Here is a 23,134-nt window from a genome sequence, read left to right on the forward strand (position 1 = left end):
GGCTTTCAAATTTAATGATTACTGTCAGGCTAATTTGAGAAATTTAAAATACCAAGTTATATTGCTAGTTATTAGTCTTCCTCTACTGATTATTTTCTTCATTGAACCAACCTTTATCTAACTTCTACTAAGTACAGAAACAGAGTAAAAGAAGATAGATAAGAAACAGTCTATGGCATTGAGTTATTAGGGTTCAGTGGAAGATTTCTCACAGAAGCAATTATAATACAGTGGGAGGATGCTCAGGGTTAGAACACAGATATGGACGCTATGGAGGAGGGTGAGTTGAACAGGTGACAGGGCTGGGAAGAGAGTCTGGGACCAAACTGTGAAGAGGAAGGGGATTGAGATGACCAGATCTGTTTCAGACAATCAGGTATAAGCAGGAATTGAAACCACGGAGTGGATGAGTTTCTTGAGACAGGTGTGTTGAGGAGGGGGGAAAAGTAAATGATGTTTATTTATTCATGACTAGACACTCAAAAAAAGTTTTCTTGCTTTTTCAGCTTAAAATGAATCAGCCAAAATGAAGAAAACTCCCTCTCTACAGTTATTTAATAAAAGTGTCTGCAATTAAACACAGCTGGGTGGGGGGAGGTGGCGGGCGCTGCTGGTGCAGGTATAATTCTGGTAGGTGGCGTAGCAGCATCAGGTTCCCGGTTGGCAGGCTGGTCTGGTCCACAGTCGTGGAGGCTGACTCATCTCAACTGGGTGTGGTCAGGTTAGTTGGTCTGGTGATCTGAAGGTTTGGTCTAAGAAACTGGGGGAGGGCAAGCCTAGTGGACAGGAAGGGAGGGGCTCTATGGAGAAGGTCAGAGGGTGTCAAGGAGAAGATAGCTAAGCAGGCAGATGGGATTGTGACTAGACCCATGGCTAACATGCTGCACGTTAGGCCTGGATAGTTTAAAAAGAAGGCAAAACCAGAGCCAAACAAAAGTGAAATGATGTCATCATGATGATTTCCCTGACACAGATGCAGTTAGAAAAAAGAAAACCTGCTGTTAGATATATTTTGCTTAGGTTTTCTCGGGTAATCTCACTTGGAGTTAGGTCTGAGTTTAGGATAGGGGCCCAGTTTAGGGTTGTGAGAACACCCCAGGGGAATGATCTTGGCTGTGAGATGTCCTTTGGGCTGAATTAGATATGCTGCTTAACAAAACCTAGATGGTCTCGGGTAGTGTAGGTACACTGTGGTGGCCATTTTATAGATAACTCTTGTTCTAAGGTTAAAAATTGACCCGAAATGTCAATATAAAAATATTAGCAAAACCTGGAATGTATTAAACAAGCATTTACTTCATAAGTTGTTATGCTATGTTGTCCCCAGAGCAATATTAAAGTTTTAAGTTTTTAATATTGTCTTTTTCTGCTTAGCAAAAGTATCTTTAAAACAATCTATTTTTATATACCACAGATTAATGAAAAACTCAATTAGACCAGTCATTTGGTATCATGTATACAAAACCTAAAAGTAGTCTAAAGTAGAATGAAGTGGTTTTTTTTAATTATACTACATTAATATTCCTCATACCTAAAATCATTTTTTGAGTTATTTACAATAGAAAGGGGGACAGCATGTATTCCAGTCCATACATATAAATACTACGAAACTTATGTTAATTATTTTTACCTCTTTGACTTTTAATGTTTAAAAAATAAAATAAATTTAACTTTTAACATTTGCTTTAAGAACTAATGCAAGATTTAAGATTTAAGGATAGGTTTGCTGCAGACATAGTTTTAGGTATTCTAATCTACAGAGACAAGAAATGAATAACAATTACTTATTAACTTATTCACTAATAACTGCCTGAACTAGTGTTCTCCAAACTTGTGTGGCACTCTAACAGAGTTTCCAAAGTTGGACAAATTTGGAAAATGCTACATTGAATCAAGTGGCTTTGTTTGTTGCAGGATGTGTATATATAGGCATATTGATACAATGTACAATGTGAACTACCCGCAGCCTGTTCAGAATAGAGAGTCTCAAACTTATTTAACTACGGAAAATTCGTGGGAGCAGAGTTTGAGAAATGCTGACCTAGAGTATAGATAAAATAAAAAGAATTGTGGAGTGCTCATACATATCTTCAGAGGTTTTCTTGCCTTTGAAAACAAATCAATTATTGGCAGAAGTTTGATTTCAGAACCTCCCTGTCTGGCCTAATGTCCTTAAAAGTGTCATCACTACATACATGGAGTAATTTCGAGTTGGTAAAAAAAAAAAAAAAAAAAATCTCTTCGGCCTCTTTGTGAAAAACCTCACAATAAAAATAACTGAAGAAAACAACCAAAAGGCTAATAAAAGCTACCTAGTGGTGAATGGGTAGATAACATTGAATATGATATGATTTCTGCTTCATTGAATCAAACTGCCCCTCTATTTGTATTTATGGCATCAGAATGCAGCCTTCTAAGCACAATATTCTAAAGACAATATCTAGGATGAATAAAAATTAGAATCTTAAAGTATTTACATGTGTTAATTCATATGCTTTTATTAGTCAGGACTTCTTGGTCGCAAGTGGCAGGAAACCAACACAAACAAGCTAAAGCAAAAAAAAAAAAAAAAAAAAGACTCTCAGTGGACACTGACACGAATAAGTAAGAAATTAGATGCCATTATAATTCACTGAGATTCGAAGATTTGTTACTGGAGCATAGTCCAACCTGACTGATACCGAGAGTGAACTTAGTTTCTAGCTTTATAGTTCCATTCTCCTTGTGAGTTGATTTTATTTCACTTCCCATGAAATCCTCTGAGATCATCTAAGTGGGTTTCTGATCCTTTCAATGAATAATCCCTGATAAAACTGATAAATGATATTTGTTTATAACTATTTGGTTCTTAAACATTTATCTTGTAATAGGTTCTTCTATCCTTTTGTATGCCAAAGTTAAGTTGTATGTGTATATACACTTTGAAAAATCCACCAAATTGTTTAGGTGAGGAAAGCGCAATTTATTATACTGATGGTAAGGACAAATGTTCCCTGTACATTATTTTCATTACAAGAACAGATGGTTGTGATAATTGTCTCTTACTTTATGCAAACTGTGATTTGACCTGAAACTCCGATTAATAGCATCTTTTCATGGCACATACAGGAGAAACAATTTCTGCTACTTTAAACTGGTAACAATATCTTTATTGGAGAATCTGAAAAAAACTGAGCCTTATCAGGTATTTTAGCTTTCTTAGAGAAAAACAGAATACTTTTGTTTAATATATAAATCTTTGCGTAGTATTATTTATTGAGCTTAATTCAACTGAATATTCTCTCTGGACGCATGAGGAAGAGGCTCACTCTTTTAGGCCATCTTTCAGAGCAGCTTTGGACTGTACCCTATGCTCTGAAAAGGATCCAGAAAAGTACCCCAAGTTGGGGGATGAGATTTTTACACAGTAATTGTTGACTGGTGAGACACTGACTCTGTTTTACATGAATAGTTTATGGTTGTGTTGAACTGAAATTAGTAAATTATAAACATTTAATTTACCTTATCAAAATCATTTCACAAATGTAATTTTAGCTCCGTTACATCTTTGTAGGTGGGAAGTACAGACAGGTGATGATACTTGCAAAAAGTTTCCTGCAAGTAAGTGGCAGCATTGGTTCTATAACCTGCATCTCCTGTTATCTAGTTCTTTCCATTATGCCTGGGTACAAAGAGGAATAACTGTTTTCTCTGTAACATTTTCCTTAATATCTGTAAAAATGTTTACATGGCACACAGAATGTTCTAATTGTACTAGAAGTAAATCAAAAGAAATGTAAAAACATGAACATATGCTGCCTGTTACATTTACCACAGGAATATATAGACTACATTGTGTTTACTGCTGACATATAGTTAACTGAATATCATTTTAGTGGCATTATATAACACATTTTGCTACATAAATATTTAACGAAATGCCACCATAAAGCTAAGTAGATATTTTTTTCCAGGATACTTTAGGATTGAAGGCATATTAACTGGCAGTTTATTTTAAAATATTGTTTAAATTGCAAGTTTTCATTTATAAAAGCAAAGGTAAGAGAAAAATAACATTTGAGACAAGATTAAGGATGAATAGTGTTTAGAATAGAAAGGAAAAGAAAATCTTTGCTCAGTAGCATGAATACAAAATAATTGTTACATATATATTACTGATTCAGTGACTTCTTTTTTTTTATTTTGAGACAGTCTTGCTCTGTCACCCAGGCTACAGTGCAGTGGTGAGATCTTGGCTCACTGCAACCTCTGCCTCCCAGGTTCAAGCGATTCTCCTGCCTCAGCCACCCAAGTAGCTGGGACTACAGGCATGCGCCACCATGACCAGCTAATTTTTGTATTTTCAGTAGAAATGGAGTCTCGACATGCTGGTCAGTCTGCTCTTAAACTCCTGGCCTCAAGAGATCTGACCGCCTCGGCCTCCCAAAGTGCTGGGATTACAGGCGTAATCCACTGTGCCCAGCCCTGATTCAGTGACTATTGAAACCCCAGGAATTCAAGGATAATATCAGGATTTAGGAATGTGAACCGCTTAAAATCACAAAGTAATAGTAGTGGTTTCTATTGCCCATTTTAAAGTATCTACAAAATCACTTTTTTGGTGTTATAATTCTTTTAACAAGTTAAGTTGAATAAAGGAATATAGTAAGTACTGGTACTAAATAAAAACTGCTACCAAATATTTGACTTATAAGACCAGTATTATTATTATTATTCATGTGTTATTATTTTTCACGGAGTTTTGAAGGCCAAAAATATCTGAAAAACATTTTAATCTGGCCAGTTGAAAACTAGTGAATTTCAACCAGATGTTTTTAATACCACTTTAAAAATAAACTTCAGCTATTTTATTATATCTTGAGTGTGTAAGATGATGATTTATGCCTGTGGGAAATACTTATCTGCAGGATTTGCTTTATCAGTAGAAATGACTAATATGATAGAATATGAATGAAAACTTTTCAGGTCTAGTAATAACCTGTGTTGATAACTAACTGCCCAATTTTGGAGACCTAGTTAGTATAATTCTTTGCTGTCCTATTTTTGCAGGGCATAGAAATTCTAGCCCATGAGCTTTTGTGGAGATAGAAGTACCATTAACTAAAACATAAACTATATGAGAAAACTGGCTGCTAACACATTAACTTCCTTATTAAGTAAATAAGGTGAGGGAGTAATGTTTGTTGTTCATCTAACAGATGACAAGTGAATGTTAAAATCTGTCATCCTTCTGTCTTATTTTTTTTCTTGGCAGTTTAGTAATCCTCATATTGACTGAACAAAAATTATGTGTACTTACTGTTTTGGAAAAAATGTGCAAAAGATCAGAGAATAAATGGTCTTCTAGCCTACTTATGTCATGTTTCAAGGGTTTTAACATTCTTTTTTGGCAGGTAGATATCTAAATTTCAACCCAGGCAGCACCAGTGTCTGTCTAGTCATAATTTCTATTGCCAATAAAACAAATGATTTAACATTTCAAATTGACAAGGGGCTTGACAGAGATTTAAAGGTTTCTTTTGGTCTTAATAGATCAAGGATAGGCTCGTCATAAAAAAAATAATAAATGTTGTGGTTTACCCATCCTAATTGGCTTGTGGCTCTAAATTCTTTTTCCTGACAGAGTGATTAATTTTTTAGTTCCAAGGATACTTTGTAGGGCAATTCAACATGGACTATAATTAGCAATTTAAAAGTGAAATCAAAATATGAATAAAAAACTAGCTGTGTACTCAAGTTTTGAAAACTTTCCAAATTAAATGTCATTTTCAAAAATTTAAATTCAGCTGTTCTGAAAACAGTGGTGTGTGCCCAGTTAGGCTTCAATTTGTGCTAAATGAAATATCCATCAGTACTAATATGATTTAATAGGTTATATGTGAGAAAAGAATGACTGTAAACGTGGATCACATTCAACTGGGTTAAGGAGTTGAGAAAACTTTCACTGATTGCTGAAAATTAATGACTTTTTTTCTTGCTGTAAACGAAATATCAGTGTTCCAGCCTTAACTCCACGGTTGGCCACTTGCAAAAGCTACCCGTTCTAGTCTCCAAGGAATTCTGGGAGACTCTGAGCAAGGCCACAGCTGAGGCCTGGACACCATCTTCACTGCTCTATCTCATCCTTGGGTATGCAACTCAGTGATGTAAAGAAAAGCTCCTTCCAATCATCCTGAATCCCTGCCCTGCACTCCACAGCCCCAATAAATGGATCATTTAAAAAATGAAAAGCAAATTTATGCACGTCTCCTCAAGAGTTGTTCCCTTCCTTCTAAGCAGTGTGGGCATATTATAAGGATCTTCTTCCTCATGAGGCTTATTTTGTTTATGTCTGTGTGTGTACAGGGAGCAATAGATAAATACAAAAAATAACATAATTAAAATATATAGCATGCCACACAGGGATAAATACTACTGAGGAAAATAAAGCTGAGAGGGAACTAGCGGGTGTCTGTGTGGGTGGCGCTGCAAAGATGATACCTGAGCAAAGAGCTGAAGGATGCAGGTAAGTGACCCATTCGGATCTCAGGTAACTGGGAAAGAGAGCTTCAGGCTGAATGAACACCAAATGCAAAGGCCCTGGGGTGGGGAGGTCCCTGGCGTCCCTTGAGGAACAGCAAGAAGCAGTGTGGCTGGAGCAGAGGGAGTAAGTGGGAGGCAATGAGGTCGAGGGGGCCAAAATGGAAGAGGTCATGTAGGACGGGCTGAGAAGCGTGGGAAAAATTGGAGGGTTTTGAGCAGAGGAGTGGCACGACATGTTGCTAAAGCCTCTTCGTGTCTAGCCATGGTGGAAATATCATCAAAAGAACCTGGAAAGATAAATCTGATAACAGGTGTCCCAAAGTTTGCATATGTAACTACTGAAAGAGAAAAGGGCTTGAATTCTGGAGAAGTGGGTGTGTGTACAGTTGGGAGGAGGTTTCCCTAGGAGATGCACCTGTCTGGCTTCCAGGCCGCGACTGCGCAAACTCCGGTGCTGACACTCTAGTCTCGGGTCCCAACTCCGGAAAGGTTCAGGCCCAAGCCTGCACGTTGCGTTGCCATGGCGACCACTGGCTGCCCTCTCCGCTCTGTCTTTTGAGCACGTGGCACCAGGACCCAGCGTTCTCTCCAGCTAGAGAGCCAGGTCTGGCCCAGAGCCGGGCTCATCAGTATTCCGCCCGCGGCGTCTCCCCGACCCTCCGCCGTGCCTCACCAGGTCCATCTATCCAGCAGCAACAGAGTCCCGCCGTCCGCGCGACCCCACCGCCCCCATCCCAGTCCCTCCCCGGGGGTTCGCAGCCCGCCCTGCCCTGGAGCATGCCTAGCGGCCCTGGGCACTGGCGCGGCTCTACCCAGCTACGCAGTGCTTTCCCACACACTGGCCGCGGCCACTGGCTGCAGACCCGCCGCGGAGGGGGGGGGGTCCCTGAGTCCCGCTCGCAGGCAGCGCGCCCCGAGAGACCCGCTCTAAGGCATCCCCGCAACAACTCTGTGGGGGCATTCAACTCCCCCGTGCGCCGGTTAAGATTACCCCACGCCTCCTGCAATGCACCAGACCGGGAGGTAAACATCGAAGGCACCTGCATTGCGCCCCCACTGGGATGCGCTGTGCGCAAGAGACGGGGACCGTCTGCTGCAAAACCGGATGATCGGAGACGCAGGGAGTTAGGAGTGGGTTTTCTTAGGACTCACCTTATGTAGTTTCCACATGGCCCCCAGAGCCTTGACTTCGTGGCTGGAGTGTTTGCCCTCCTCCAAGCACTGGTAGCACACGGGCATCTTGCATTGCACGCAGTACATGCTGTGGTTCTCCAGCTCGTGGTCTGTGCAGGTGGAGACCTTGCGCGGGCTCAGCCTCCGGCTCACACGACCCTGGGCCGGGGGCACCAGGCGGTGCTTGGCTAGGGGCCCCCGGGGCGGGTGGCAGCGCAGGCGGCACGGATCGCAGTAGAAGACATCGCACTGTTCGCACATGACGGTGGCTTCCTTGGGCGCCTTCTCGCAGAGCTGGCACTTGAGGGCCGCGGCTTTGCTCTGCTGGTAGCGGTCAATTACCCCTTCCAGTACGCGATTCTTGGGGAAGCCGCGGAGCCCCCGGTCATCCAGGATGAGGCTGCGGTGACACTGGGGGCAGGTGATACAGGAGTTGCGGGGCACCGGGGCCAGGGCCGGTGACAGGTGGGTGGCCGGTGGCGGCATAGCCGGGGGAAACACGCGGACGCCGTTGGGGGACTTCTGGCACGGGGTAGTGGGGGCGCTGGCGAACCCCCCGTAGGAGCCATAGCCGCTGTCCGCCTCGCTGTATAGGCTCATCTTGTCCAGGTCCAGATAGTCATAGTCGGAGACCCCGGAGCCCGAGGCCCGACGGCTCTGGGGGGACTCAGACTCTGGGGTCTGCACCAGGATGTTGCGGGCGCACGCCTGACACAAATTGTGAGAGCAGGGCAGGATGATGGGCTCCCGATAGAAGGAGCCGCACACGGGGCATTTCAACTCCTCTTCCATCTCCTCCATGGGGACCGGTCTGGGAGGAGGCAGCGACGGCTGCAGCGGGTGCCTGAGCTGGCGAGGTGGCCGACGGGCTCGTCTTGTCCAGCACCCTGGCCAGACGCGGCGGCTGTGGTGGTGGTGCCTTCCCGCGCAGTACTGGCGCGGACACCCGGAGAGGCGCCAGCTCTGTGAGCCGCAGCCGCGTAGCCGCCGCGACGCGCGCCAGCCCGGACCGCCCCCTCCTGCCCTCCTAGTCCCGCCCCGGCCCATGAGCAGCGGCCCATTGGGCGGGGGGCAAGAGATCGAAGCTCTCATTGGCCATCAGACCCGTCCGTCTCCTCGTCTCCGCAGGCCACAGGGTGTTCGGTAGAGTCTGAGGATAGGGGAGTCTTCGCTCGCGGCTGCATGATCTCTGGAGGGGGCCGGCGTGCGGAGGCTAGGGGACCGGGAAGGAGGAATTAGGCGGGATGACTCATCCTTGCCCCGCTTCCTTCCGACCTCCGGTGCAGTCTCCCAGGAGCTGGGGGCGTGAGAAACCCCTCCCCGCAGCGAGTGGGCTGGCGGAGGGGGCTGGGGCTTCTCGCCAGCGTTTGCGTTTGGCTCCCAGCTCCGAGCTCCGCGCCCACCTACCGCGGGCGAGTGCTGCGCAGCACGGAGGACGCCCCTTCTCTTCCGCTGGTGGCAGCCTTCGCAGGCGCCTCACCCGGGCCTAGGCTTCTGCACGGCAGTGGGGCTTTTCTCTTTCTCCGTGAATCCGCTGACGCCGGGCCCTGGAGCTCCCCGATCCCGGGAGTCTGACGGCGCTGGCGCAAGCCCTGGCGACACTCTTGGCTTCTTTCATCCTGCGTCCCTCGTTTCCTAAAGAGCATGTATAAAGTCGATTTCCTAGTGTCGACATGGGATTCAACTGGGTAACCGATGGAAATGGTCAGCATTAGTCAGAATCTATGACCCCTTCGTTTCATGCTTTAAATTATAGCTCGGCCCAGAGGCCTCAGTGCCGTGGTGTGAACGTGCTTCCTTCCACGGATCCTTCTTCCTCCTCGCGGCCTCCCAAAGCACCTGGCTGAGCTTTCTCGAGGCCCGCAGGGCCTTTGGTTCGATTGAGGCAAGAATAGTTTGTCTATTTCTGAGTGCCCGTAGTTTAGTAAAGCTCTGTAAATGAATCACTGTGTGACTGCGGAGTCTCAGTGTTTGACTCCAAACAGCATTATTCAACCCCACGTGCCCTGGGCATCTGCCATAGCTTACAGCTTGGTGTGCCTTTCTGTTTCCTCCAACGAGGGGCATGGTGAGGCGGTGGTTCTAGTGTTAGTCCCTGTACAAAGAGGGAGGGAGGGAAAAAGGGAAAGAGGGAGAGAGGGAGGAAGGAAGAGGGGGGAAAAAGGAAAGACGGAAGGAAGGGAAGAAAGGGAGGGAGGAAGAAGAAAAGGAAAACGTTTTAGTCAAGTGACATTCTGAGGTAGTAACATTTGAAATAGTACATAGCTGGCTTTTGCTGAGTGATTCATGAAGTAAAGGACAAAAACTCTTTGCAAGTTCTAGAAATGTTCCAATTTTCCACCTTCCAGACAGGAGATAACTTGATTATATGCAGCTATGTTGATAATTTAAAAGTACTTTATTGTCCAGAAAAAAAAATTGACATTTTATAACAGTGCCCTTGTAGAAATTGTCCAATAAACTAGGTTATCTTTTCAACATCTTTCGTTGCAATGAGAACAGTAGTTGATCATTGTGTGGGGGAATAAAGTCCCCATTGTTATTTAAAGCCATGTTAATCATAAATGTGACGTGATTTATTTTTAAGCTGGCTTTCAACTAGTTGAGACCAGAGCATCCAAAGGTATATGCACTCTGTTTACAGACATAGATAAAATTTCTTCAGGTATGGTTGGGACATTAGCTGCACTTGTAGGATACACTTAATTTATAGGTCCCAAGAGAAATTACTTATATTTAATATAGTATTAATTGAATTGTAATGAAAGTTAATTATTGAGAAAATATTAGAAAGGAGTGTCCTTCAGGAAGGGGAACATCACACTCTGGGGACTGTTGTGGGGTGGGGGGAGAGGGGAGGGATAGCATTGGGAGATATACCTAATGCTAGATGACGAGTTGGTGGGTGCAGCGCACCAGCATGGCACATGTATACATATGTAACTTACCTGCACGTTGCGCACATGTACCATAGAGCCTAAAGTATAATAATAATAATAATAATAATAAAAAAGGAAAAAGAAAGGAGTGTCCTTTTATGGCTTCTGTATGCATTTGACCACAAGTCACAATATCTTGGACCGGCAAGGTAAGCATCTGTTATGCTTTGTATGAGTTTGAACTCTGCTTATGATAGTATATCATCTAAGAGATCTTATTAGCAGAAAGTTTATGCTTAGTTCAAAGTAAAGGAGAATCTTAGAGGATGTCTCATGGTGTAATGCAGTGTTGGGTTCTCAAAAAGAACAACACAGATTTATAATATAGTCAATATAGAAAGATTTGGTCTATTATGAAGTCGCTTGAGATGATTTCATTATTAGATCTGTTTAGGAATTAGCTAAATCAGTCAATCCTAGGAGAGCTCTTAAAATGACTCATTTGTTGAGAGTTCACCCTGTTCCAAACAGGGGATTTATTTATTTGTATACATTACTTGGTTAAATCCCTATAATTACAAGAAGAGGTAGGCACAATTATTCCCATTTTACAGATAAATAAACTGAAGATAAGCAAAGACACTTAAGTACTCAAGGTCAAATATGGTGAGGCTGGAATTGGAACCCGGACACATATAAGTTTGTTCCTTTCTTCATTCATTCATTCATTCATTCAACAAGTGCTGAGTTCTACTCTCTTCAAGCTCTGAATGTGATAAGTACCCAAAATGTTCTTTGTTAATTTCTATGATATTCTGCTCACCTTCCCTGAAAGTTTACTTTTTTTTTCCTTTTTTTTTTTTTGAGACTGGAGTCTTGCTGTGTTCCCCAGGCTGGAGTGCAGTGGCACAATCTCGGCCCACTGCAACTTCCACCTCCCAGGTTTAAGCGTTTCTTGTGCCTCAGCCTCCTGAGTAGCTGGGACTACAGGTGTGCACCACCATGCCTGGCTAATTTTTGCATTTTTTTTTAGTAGAGACAGGGTTTCACTATGTTGGCCAGACTGATCTCAAACTCCTGACCTCAAGTGATCCACCTGCCTCAGCCTCCCGAAGTGCTGGGATTACACACGTGAGCCACCACTCCCAGCCAAAAGTTTACTATTTTTCTTGAATTAATTTCTTTAAAATATTCTTGAAGGCCTTTGAAGATTTTCCCCTCATGTTGCACTGTTTGGCCATAATGTGCTTTATAGCCTCCCAATGACTTATGTTTAAAAGGGAATAAAAATTGAAATGTAATTGATAATATTATAGAAATATTATACTATTGAGGGAATATCTTCTGTCTTCCAGCTGGTGATCAGTCCATGCCCTGAAGCACAAGGATTGATAGCCCTGTAATTTCATCATTCCTGGGATGACTGCAGATGTTCTCTTTTGTGTAAAGTGCCTCATTATCCTCTGAAACTTACTATTCACCCAAATTATGTTCTTTAGCAATGAGAGCAATTACATTTAAAATGCAATAACAGCTTTTGCATTTTTAAAAAAAGATAAATGTTTTTCTTTTTTTGATAAATGTTTTTCAGTGAAAAATTGAGTTGCTTTCCTATTTGCTTTTGACTACAATGCTTGATTATTAACAAAACAGTCTCTGTGAGTCTAAAGAATGAACACAGAGAAGAAAGGTTTTTCTTTCCACATTCTCTCCTAGAGCAGTCTATCCTTAGTTGTGGCGGCGGGCGGGGGGGGAATCAGTGAAAGGAGCTGATCTCAGGCTCTAACATTTTAAGATTATCTGACATGTATATAAAAATATTTTATTAAGGTATTTGAATAAGGGTCTTGCTGCATGTGGTTTGTAAAAGTACATCGCTTGAAAAGTGATAAATGTGATGTTTCTATTCTCAATAGAAATTCTGAAGAAACTTCTTTTATGGAATAATTTACCCCATTTAGTCCACTAATATTCACTTTTATACTTATAATTTTGTACTATTCTTTAATAACATATTTATTGTTGATATTCTTTGGTAATTTTAATTATTTGATTATTATAGTGAATTATGAGCTTTTTCCCATTTAGTACTACTGGAAGATGGCCATATTCAAGTTCTGTAGTATTTCTTATTGTAAGTAATATATTACTGATGCTTTGGGAAGGGTAGACTGGAGAATCAGAGAAAATGAAGATTTAATGAATCCTATATGGAGGTAAGAGAGCTGGAGGATAAATCCAGAAGACCTAACTTGTGAATAATAAGAATCTCAGAATGAGGAAATAACACAGGTGGAGGAAAAACCATAGTTGGAAAACATTTCTCTGAACCAAAAAAAATATAAAATTACAGATTGAAAGGATTTTAGAATTACAGATGCCATTAATGAAAAAAGACCCAGTTATATACAGACACAATTCTTAACTCAGAAGAAAAGAAAAGATCATTTTACAAGCTCCCAGACAGAAAGAACAACTTAATTGTAAAGAAAAAAGAATCAGATTGGCATTGGACTTCTTTCTACAACCTTGCAGGTGAAAATAATGTGAAACAAATTCTACAGCCTACTAAAAGTGAAAGAAGTCACCCTGTCATAGTCTGTTTTTGCTGCTATAACAGAATACCACAGACTGGATAATTTATAAGAAACAGAAATATATTGGCTCATGGTTCTGGAGCCTGGGAAGGCCCAGATCAAGACACTGGCATCTGGTGAGGGCCTTATTGTTACATCATCCCATGGTGGAAGGGTAGAGAGAGGGCAAGATAGAAGGCAAGAGGGGGCTGAACTTCTCCTTTTAGAAGAAACCCACTCCCGCGATAAGAAACCTATTCCCATGGTAATGGCATTAATCCATCCATGAGGGTGGTGCCCCTGTGACCTAAACACTTCTTAAAGGTCCCAACTCCTGACACCTTCTCATTGGGGATCAAGTTTCTAACACATGAACTTTGGGGGACACAGTCAAACCATAGCACAGCTTAAATATTTTATAGCCTGCCAAAAGATCATTTGCTTGTCTGGTCAAAGAAGAATATTTGCAGGAATTTAAAGAATAGAGCACTCACACATTCCATCTGAGAAAAATACTTAAGGAGACTTTTAAATAACAAATAAATCTTAACAGAGTCCCCAGAATGGGTTAGGAGTGAGTGGGGACCTGAAAGCATCCTAAGGACTTGATACTGGGGAGAAAGAAGAAATAAGAAAGGAAAGGTGGGAAATAAAATGTTTCTGTTGGAGAGATTACTTGGTATCCTTTTTTCTCACATAATATTAAAACATTACATGTATTATTAGGCCTGGGAAAGGAATATAACTATTTATTTAGTGGAAAGTAAAATAGAACTTGCAAATTAACACACATTGGGAAAGTATTCTGTGAAACTCTATGACGACAATTTTTAAAACCTAAAGGAAAGGGATACTTTCTGCCAAAACATACATTAATTGAATCAATCCCTCAAAGTAGAAAGATTGAGTAGACCAACTCCATAAAAGGGATTTGAAAGATAATTTCAGATTTATCATTAATAAGGAGAGGATGGTTGCACTGATGAGTTCTAGTTAAATTTTTTAAAACAAGCAACTTTAATGGTATTGAAATGATCAAAACTAAAGAAAAATATGGACTATTTCCCAGTCTACTTTATGAAGCCATCATAACTTTAATAACAAAATATGATTATATAGTTAATAGAGAACACAATAAATAAAAAACTATGGCCCAAAAACTAAGTGTTAGATGTAAAAGTGCTAAATAGGATGTCAGCAAGTAGATTTCAGATTTGTATAACAAGATTAACAAACTATGACCAAGTAGGGTTTTTCCTAGGACTGCAAATATAGTTGAGTATCAGGAAAACTATCAACAGAATTTATTACATGACAAATTAAAGGGGAAGAATTCCCTCTTTTGGCCACATGGGAGTAATCTTCCTTTCATCAATGACTAAAAAGCAGGAATAACTATAAGAAACAACCATTGTCAGACAGTGGCAGGAAGTGTAGAACTTTAATTCCTGGGAGAAGCCAACAAAGAGATGAGCCCTACCTTCAGCCTTCAGCCAGGGTTTCTACCAGATGACAATTTCCAGGCTTTGGAACACAGAAGAAGAACCCAAACGAAGCTCACCAGTCCCCCCTAGTTGAAGAGACAGAGAATTTTGGGAAGGCCAAGAGAGCTAGAATTTGCAGAGAGTGAAGAGATAAACAGAGTTTCAGGTATCTGTGTGGGGATTTGCTTGGACTTTTGACTAAACACAATATGTGCATGTATAGGGTGAACCTCCACCAGATTGGACAGTAACAACTTCTGAGGAAAGAGCATTTATTGGAGTTGTAATACAAACAATTCTAAGGGCACACACAGAACCAGGAATCATTCATATTCCCTTCAGCCAGAATGAAGAGAACTCACTGAATGTACAAAAATCAACTGTATCTCTATGTACTAACCATGCACAATGAGCAGTTGATATTAAAACTGTACCATTTACATTAAGAAAATTAACTCCACAAAATATGTGCAAGATCGAGGCACTGAAAACTATAAAACATTCCAGAGATAAATTAAAGATGACCTCAATAAGTGAAAAGATATACTATATTCAAAAAATGGAAAGATATACATCCAAATCCAAACTCCTGTGGGGTCCCCATCCCAGCAGTGTGAATCTTCTCCCAAGGGGACCCTGAGGTAGGGGCATGAAGCATTCCTAGACTGGGGAGTCCCACACGTGCCCTGGAGACAGCTGTAGCAAACAAGCTGCCCTCCCCATTCCTGACAGCTTGGGCTTCAAGGATGGCCAGGGGCCACCTGCCAGTCCAAGGCACCTCCATATTGGAAGCAAAACAGATGGAGGTGAAAGTGGAATGTGAGAGGGGCTGCAGCTCATGCCTTCCTCTTCATGTGGGATGGAGGCAGGGGGGTCAGCCCTCCTCCTTGCCTCTCACCCACACAGGCCCCCCACCTCTCCTTCAATAAGCAGAAAAATATGCTATATTCAATAAATCGAAATATATACTTAGACTGAATATGGCTAAAGTGGTAATTTCCTCCAAATTGATCTATATAGATTCAATATGCTTCCAGTAAAAATTTCAGAAGGTTTGTTTTTTGGTGGAAACTGATAAATTGATTCTAAAATGTACATGAATATGCAAAGAAGCTGGAACAGCTAAAACTGTTTTGAAAAAAAGATACTTGAAAGAGTCATACTAACTGATTTTAAAACTTATTATGAAGCTGTAGTAATTAAGGTATTGTGTTAGCGACTTAAGGATTGACATATAGATCAATGAAAAAGAATAGAATCCAGAGAAGACTCACACATCTATAATCAATTAATTGTATGTAAAGATTCTAAATAAGGTGTATGGAAACAGCTATTAAAGTAAAAACATATACCGACTTTTCAACTCACCAATTCCATTGCTAGAAAACTACATTATAAAAAACATCAATATGTAAGAATACTTGTAGAAAGATGTTTATATTGTCCCCAAACTAGAAAAAAAAATCAACTTCCAGTGATAGTGTCATCGTTGAATAGATTATATTGCATCCATGCCATGGACTATGATAAATCCATTAAAAATAATGAATTCATTAGCATTTGATTTAGAGGGATTTCCATCAAATATTGTTATTGGGAAAAATAAGATACATAGGAGGGTGTATAAGATAATTTCACTTTTGTCAGGCTGACAGTGCCCCTCCTTAAAACACCTCTATGTACATATGTTTACATATTATCATATGAAGATGTAGAAACTTATTAAAGCATGCTCACCAGGTTGTAAACCATGGTTACCTGGAAAAATCAGGGGGTGAATTATAGGTGGAGATGGAGGGGGTAGAGTATAAGCCATTAAAAAGGTACCAATTTTACTTCCCCAGCATATGGGATATTTTACTTATGTAAAGTAAGTTTATGAGTGACTGTATGTTCCTCTCTCTCTCTCTCTCACACACACACACACACACACACGTCTATTTTAAAAGAAAAATACCTAGATTTATAGATACTGATATACATGGTTATTCTAATATCCTATCCAATGAAAAAGACCAAGTTGCAGGCTAATGTGTGTATTATGATTCTCTTTTGTTAAGAAGCCACCAACCAACCCATCCACCCCTAGATACAAATACATTCACAAGTTCATTCACGTATGAACAAGGAGAAAGACGGTGCACAATACTATGTTGTTAGCACTGCTATGGAGTTGGGGTTGGGGACGCAGTAAAAAGGGAGATGATTGGCTTTCTACATCATTGTACTGGGTTATTTTACTTTTCATAACAAGTATATGTGATAAATGTGTTATAAGTTGAAAAATATCTAATACATAATTTTAAATAGATTTTTGAATTAATTTCTGAAGGACTGTGAGCACTTCTACTTTGGGATTCCTATTCTTCTATCTAATCTTCATGGTTACATACTGGAATTCTGAAGCTGCTCTTATGTTTCTAATCTTTTATTTTGGAATTCTACTTTATGTGTGTTATTATAGTGTTAATCTGATTCATATCATTTGCTCTGTCCTTCTTAGAAATCATAGCTACTTTCTTCTTAAGCCTCCCAATACAGTCCCAATGCCATTGTTCCCTATATTGTTCTCTGGATCTGTCTTCCTGGTGAGTTTCTCTAAATTCTGTAAGTTTCTAAATATTTTTCCCTGCCTTTAAGATGAAGATAGTTTGCCAGAAAAATACATTTTTTGGTAAAATCTCTTTTCTTTAGGTGGTTAGTAAATGTTTCCCCAGGCTCTTCTGTAATGTTTAAGTCTTCAAGTCAGAAGTCATTCACACCACAATTTCTTTTAAATTTAATGGTTACTGCTTTGGGTAATGCTAGAAGACAATGAGTATAGGAATTCTACTCTTAGGATCTTGAAATTGGGAAATTGAAAGACTGAGTATGTTAGTTGGAGGGCTAGGCAAAAAGGTAATGAGGTACTAGAAGCCAAATTAGGCAACGTGGTTATATGGAAGCTAAAGTTTCAAGGTGTGGTAGAATTAGTAGTGCTTAGCAATATCTCAGTGTCTTTTCCTTCCTGGACATGTGGGAGACTATACATCGTCACTCTTTGTTATTAGGCAAGACCTTGTGACCAGTTCTGGCCAAAGAAATGTGCGCTGAAATGATAAGTGTTACTTTTAAACCAAATCTGAAAATAGTTCCTGCACAATGTTATAGAGAATGTACTGAGATTTTGTTTCACCACAAGATCAAAGCTGCTTGGACAGCTGAATCTCCACATGGAAAGCAGTTATCAGAATCACTGAGTCACTGCCTGGAGAACAGCAGAGGAGAAATTAACTTTGGTTGTGAAGGTATGAGGGATCAGTATTACTGTAACATAGCATAGCCTAACCTGACTAACACAGTAGTAAAGAGATGAGGACTAAGCTCTGATTTTTTTTATCTTGCCCAAATTCCTATCTAAGGAGTCTGGGGAATCATGCCCTACAAACCATAAGTTCTCATCAGATGAGTTTTATTTAACCCTGTATATCGTGACTTACTTTCCAATCTGACTTTGGCATAACAAGGAAGAAAATAAAAATGTTTTACCCCAAACTGTATTTCCTTGCCATACCATGAAATTGCCCTGCAGAGTCTCTTGTGGGAAAAATCCACATTCTATAGAGAATCCCCTTTCCCCTTTGTTTTCCTTCCTTCCTTTCCAGATCCAGGAGATAATCAACTAAGAGCCAGGCACCCTTTTAAGTCTGACAAGAAACATTTTACAACCTGCTCTTTCTGAAGTCTGCTATCTGAGAGCTTCCTCTGCACAATAAAACTTGGTCTCCACAATCCCTTATGGAAATATGGAACATTTCCTTTCTATTGATCCCAGGTCTTCAGATAAACTCAACCGTCAACCAGAAAGTGTTTAAATTTACCTATAGCCTGGAAGCCCCCACACTTTGAGTTGTCCCGCCTTTCTGAATCAGACCAATGTATTTCTTAAATGTATTTGATTGATGTCTCATGCCTTCCTAAAATGTATAAAACCAAGCTGCACCCTGACCACCTTGGGCATGTGTTCTCAGGACGTCCTGAGAGCTGTGTCACAGGCCATGGTCACTCATATTTGGCTCAGAATAAATCTCCAAATATTTTACAGAGTTTGACTTTTCATCAACAGAGATGAATGGAAGAAATAGGCAGAGACAAGTCATGAGTGTGTCCCTTGTAGAAGACACGGTAGCTACATTGCTTCTTAATGGTTTATTAGTTTCAATTCCCATTAGGCCTGGCATTACCTTGGTTTCTATACTTGTATGCCCATGAATCTATTGGTATCTTTACAATAACCTTAACTTTTCTTGGTTAGCTTAAGTTTGCCTTTTTTCCTTGCAATCAAAACACCAAAATCAAATTACTTAGCTAGTCATATTTTAACCACTTAACATATTCAGATCTCCATTGTACCAGATGCTATTGGTACCTTGTCCAGATTTCCTTAGCATGTATTTCTTCACACTGAAGGCCACTTAGTGCAAAATCCTATGAGTCTTGGAGGGATTTTCCTAGCTAAGAGAGCAAGCTCAGCACACACACTGGTCAAGTCAGAAGATCCAGGGAGTTAATCCTGTTGGAAGTAGCCCAACTGTATTAGGCCATTCTTGTACTGCTATAAAGAAATACCTGAGACTAGGTAATTTATAAAGAGAAGGGGTTTAATTGGCTTATGGTTTTGCAGGCTCTATAAGCATAGTGTTAGCATCTGCTCGGCTTCCAAGGAGGCATCAGGGAGCTTTCACTCATGGTGGAAGGTGAAATGGAGCAGGCACATCATGTGGCCAGAGCTGGAGTAAGAGGGAAGGGGAAGGTGCCATACACTTTTAAGCAACCACATCTCACATGAACTCACTTATCACCAAGAAGATGTTGCTAAGCCATTCATGAGAAAGCTGCTCCCATGATCCAGTCACCTTCCACCAGGCCCCACCTCCAACACTGGGGATTACAATTCAACATGAGATTTAGAGAGGACAACATCCAAACTATATCACAAATCAGTTATACTGGATAGGTGATGGTTCGGGTGGATAAATACCTAGGTTCTTTTTCTCTTGAGTGAGATATTTTTGAGATATGTTCCACATTGTCTTCCAGAACAATGAACTCATTTCTGCCATGAACTCAAAGTGGCTTGCCCCAAGTGCCACTAGTTGCCCACAGTGGCTTGAAAACTCACTCTTTTTTAGCCACCTTCTCAGTTTTTCTTATTTCACTTCCTTAATGGTCTTATTTAGGATTATCCTCAAATGAAATATTTACACTTTAATTCATGTCTCAGGGTATACCTCTTGGAGAAATCCAAACCAATAAACCATTGATTGTGTGCATAAATAGGCCATGAAGAGAAGCTTCATCCCATGGAGTTGTCATTTCTTCATCTATTTTTAGTGATGTTCTGTCCAGTCTGCCTTTTGTATTACTTATTTTGCTTTCATGATGATACCACCACTATGCTTTGATTATATTTTTCAGAGTGCCAATTTCTTCCATTTTCTTCTGATCTGATAGAAGCCTAAATGGTCATTTGTAATTTGGTACTCTTCATTCTACTTACTCTGATGTATACATTCCTGTACTTCTTTTGACTAATTTTGTTCACATCTGTCTTGGCCTCAGGGATCTGTGCTTTAGAGATCTTTATAGCATGGAGTCAAGGATTGTGCCTATCAGAGTCCATTAGTCAGGCTTTACCTTTGGCATGATTGAAGACACAAATTAATATATAATTCATACATTTATGGTTGGTCTATAAAAATTTAGTTATCATCAACAACTAACTCTTGGAATGAGTAGTTGATTATGGTAACATTGCAGGGTACAAGGTTAATATACAAAAGCCAATTGCTTTCCCATACACTGGCAATGAACAACTGAACAACTGGAGGTTGAAATAAAAAACACACCACCATATACATTAGCAGCAAAAAAAGAAAGAAGGAAGGAAAAAGAAAACAAGGAGAGGGAGGAGAAGGAAGAAGAAGAAAGAAAGAAGGAAGAAGAAGGAGAGCCAAGGAGAGGGCAAAGGAGAAGGAGGAAAAAAAGAAAAGAAAAAGAAAAAGAAAGAGAGCGAGAAAGAAAAAGAAATGAAGGAAGGAAGGAGAAAGAAAAGAAAAAAGAAAAGGAGAAGGAAGAGGAGGAGGAGGAGGTGGCAGTGGGGGCGGCGGCGGCCAGGCATGGTGGTACATGCCTGTAGTCCCAGCACTTTGGGAGGCTGAAGTGGGCAGATCACTTGAGTCCAGGACTTCAAGACTAGCCTGGGCAATATGGCGAAACCCTGTCACTACAAAAATACAAAAAGTTAGCTACATGTGGTGGTGTGTAATCACAGCTTCTCGGGAGGCAAAGATGGGAGGTTGGCTTGAGCTCAGGAGGCAGAGGTTGCAGTGAGCTGAGATCGCATGTCTGCATTCCAGCCTGGGTGACAGAGTGAAACCCTGTCTTAAGAAAAAAAAAAAAAAGGAAAGGAAAAAAGGAAGAAGAGGAAGGAGGAGGAGAATAAATACTTATGTATAAATCCAACAAAATATACATAAGATCTATATGAGGAAAACCAAAAACCTTTGATGAAAGTAGTCAAAAATATTGAAGTAAATGGACAAATGTTCCATGTTCATGGATAGGATGACTCAATATCACTAAGATATTTGTTCTTTCCAAGTTGATCTATAGATTCAATGCAATCACGACCAAAATCTCAGAAGTTGTTTTGTGGATATCAACAAATGGATTCTAAAGTTTATATGGAAAGTCAACACAGAATAGTCAACAAAATGTTGAAGAAAAACAAAGAGAACTGACACTACTGACTTCAAGACCTACTACCAAGCTACAGTAATCAAGACCATGTAGTATCGGCAATGAATAGACAAGTCAATCAATGGAAAGGAATAGAGAGTCTAAAAATAGACCCACACAAATAGAATCAACAGATTTTTCTACAAAGGAGCGAAGTCAGTTCATTGAAGAAAAGACAGTATTTTCAGTAATTTATGATGGAACAGCTAGATATTTGATGCAAAAAAAATGAATACAGACAGACTTTACACCTTTCACAAGAGTTAACTCAAAATGGATCATAGATCTAAGTATAAAATGCAGAACTCTAAAATTTCTAGAGGACAATGTAGGAGAAAATCTTGGTGACCTTAGCTTCGGTAATGAGTTTTTACATATAACACCAAAAGCATGACCCATGAAAAAAAATTGATAAGCTGGACTTCATTAAAATTAAAAATATTTGCTCTTTGAAAGACACTGTTATGAGAATGAAAAGACAAACCACAGACTGGGAGGAAATATTTGTAAAACTCATATCCAATAAAGGTCTTACATCCAAAAATACAGAAGGGACTCTTAAAACTAAAAAATTAGAAAAAAAATTAAAAATGGGCAAATGATCTTAATGGAAATACTACCAAAAGTAAATAATATATTTTCATATGCTTAGCAATATATGTCATTAAGAAATTGCAAATTAAAACAACAGTGAGGTACCAGTACACACCTATTAGAATGGTTAAAATCCCAAACATTGACAACTCCAATTGCTGGTCTAGCAATTATGCTCCTTGATATTTACTCAAATGAGTTGAAAACTTATATCCACACAAAAAACTGTACATAAATTGTTCTTGTCTATTTTGGGCTGCTGTAATCAAATATCATAAACTGGGTGGCTTATAAACAAGAAAAATCCATTTCTCACAGTTCTTGAAGCTGGGAAGTCAAAGTCCAAGATCAGGGTGCCAGCAGATTTGGTGACTGGTGAGAGTCTGCTTTCTGGCTCACAACATGTTCTAGCTATGTTCTCACATGGTAGAAGAGGTAAACAAGGTCTCTGGGCTCTCATTTTTTTTTTTTTTTTTTTGAGACAGAGTCTCGCTCTGTTGCCCAGGCTGGAGTGCAGTGGTGCGATCCCGGCTCATCACAACCTCCGCCTCCCAGGTTCAAGCGATTCTCCTGCCTCAGCCTCCTGGGTAGCTGGGACTACAGGCATGTCCCACCATGCCTGGCTAATTTTTGTATTTTTAGTAGAGACGGGATTTCACTATGTTGGCCAGTCTGGTCTCGAACTCCTGACCTGGTGATCTATCTGCCTTGGCCTCCCAAAGTGCTGGGATTACAGGCATGAGCCACCGCGCTTGGCTCTGGGGTCTCTTTTATAAGGGCACTAATCCCATTCATGAGGGCTCCTTCTTCATGATCTACTCATCTCCCAAACGCTTCACCTCCTAATACCACCACCTTGGAGGTTAGGGTTTCAACATATGAATGGAGGGAGGAGATAACATTTAGACCACAGCATAAATGTTTATAGTAACTTTATTTATAATTTCCAAACCTAGCTATTGTTCATTAGGTAAATGGATAAACATATTGTGGTACATTCATACAATAAAATATTATTTATTGATAAAAAGAAACAAACTATCAAGCCACAAGAAGATATGAAGGAACCTTAAATACATATTGGTAAGCAAACATAGCCAGTCTAAAAAAGCTACATACTATACAT

At 40.4% G+C, this 23,134-nt stretch overlaps 1 protein-coding gene across 10 annotated transcripts in view; it reads right to left on the reverse strand.

Moving 5' to 3' along the window:
• Window positions 1-23,134, reverse strand: part of TRIM9 (tripartite motif containing 9) — a 275,613-nt gene that overhangs the window by 113,335 nt on the left and 139,144 nt on the right. For all 10 annotated transcript variants that reach the window (XM_063715571.1, XM_054530099.2, XM_054530098.2 and 7 more), the window contains one exon: window positions 7,675-9,790. In XM_063715571.1, the coding sequence (XP_063571641.1) occupies window positions 7,675-8,787 (1,113 nt within the window). In that variant the 5' untranslated portion in view covers window positions 8,788-9,790. The remainder of the gene's footprint in view (window positions 1-7,674; window positions 9,791-23,134) is intronic.

Source organism: Pongo abelii, chromosome 15 (assembly GCF_028885655.2).
Source record: "Pongo abelii isolate AG06213 chromosome 15, NHGRI_mPonAbe1-v2.0_pri, whole genome shotgun sequence".
NCBI lineage: Eukaryota > Metazoa > Chordata > Mammalia > Primates > Hominidae > Pongo > Pongo abelii.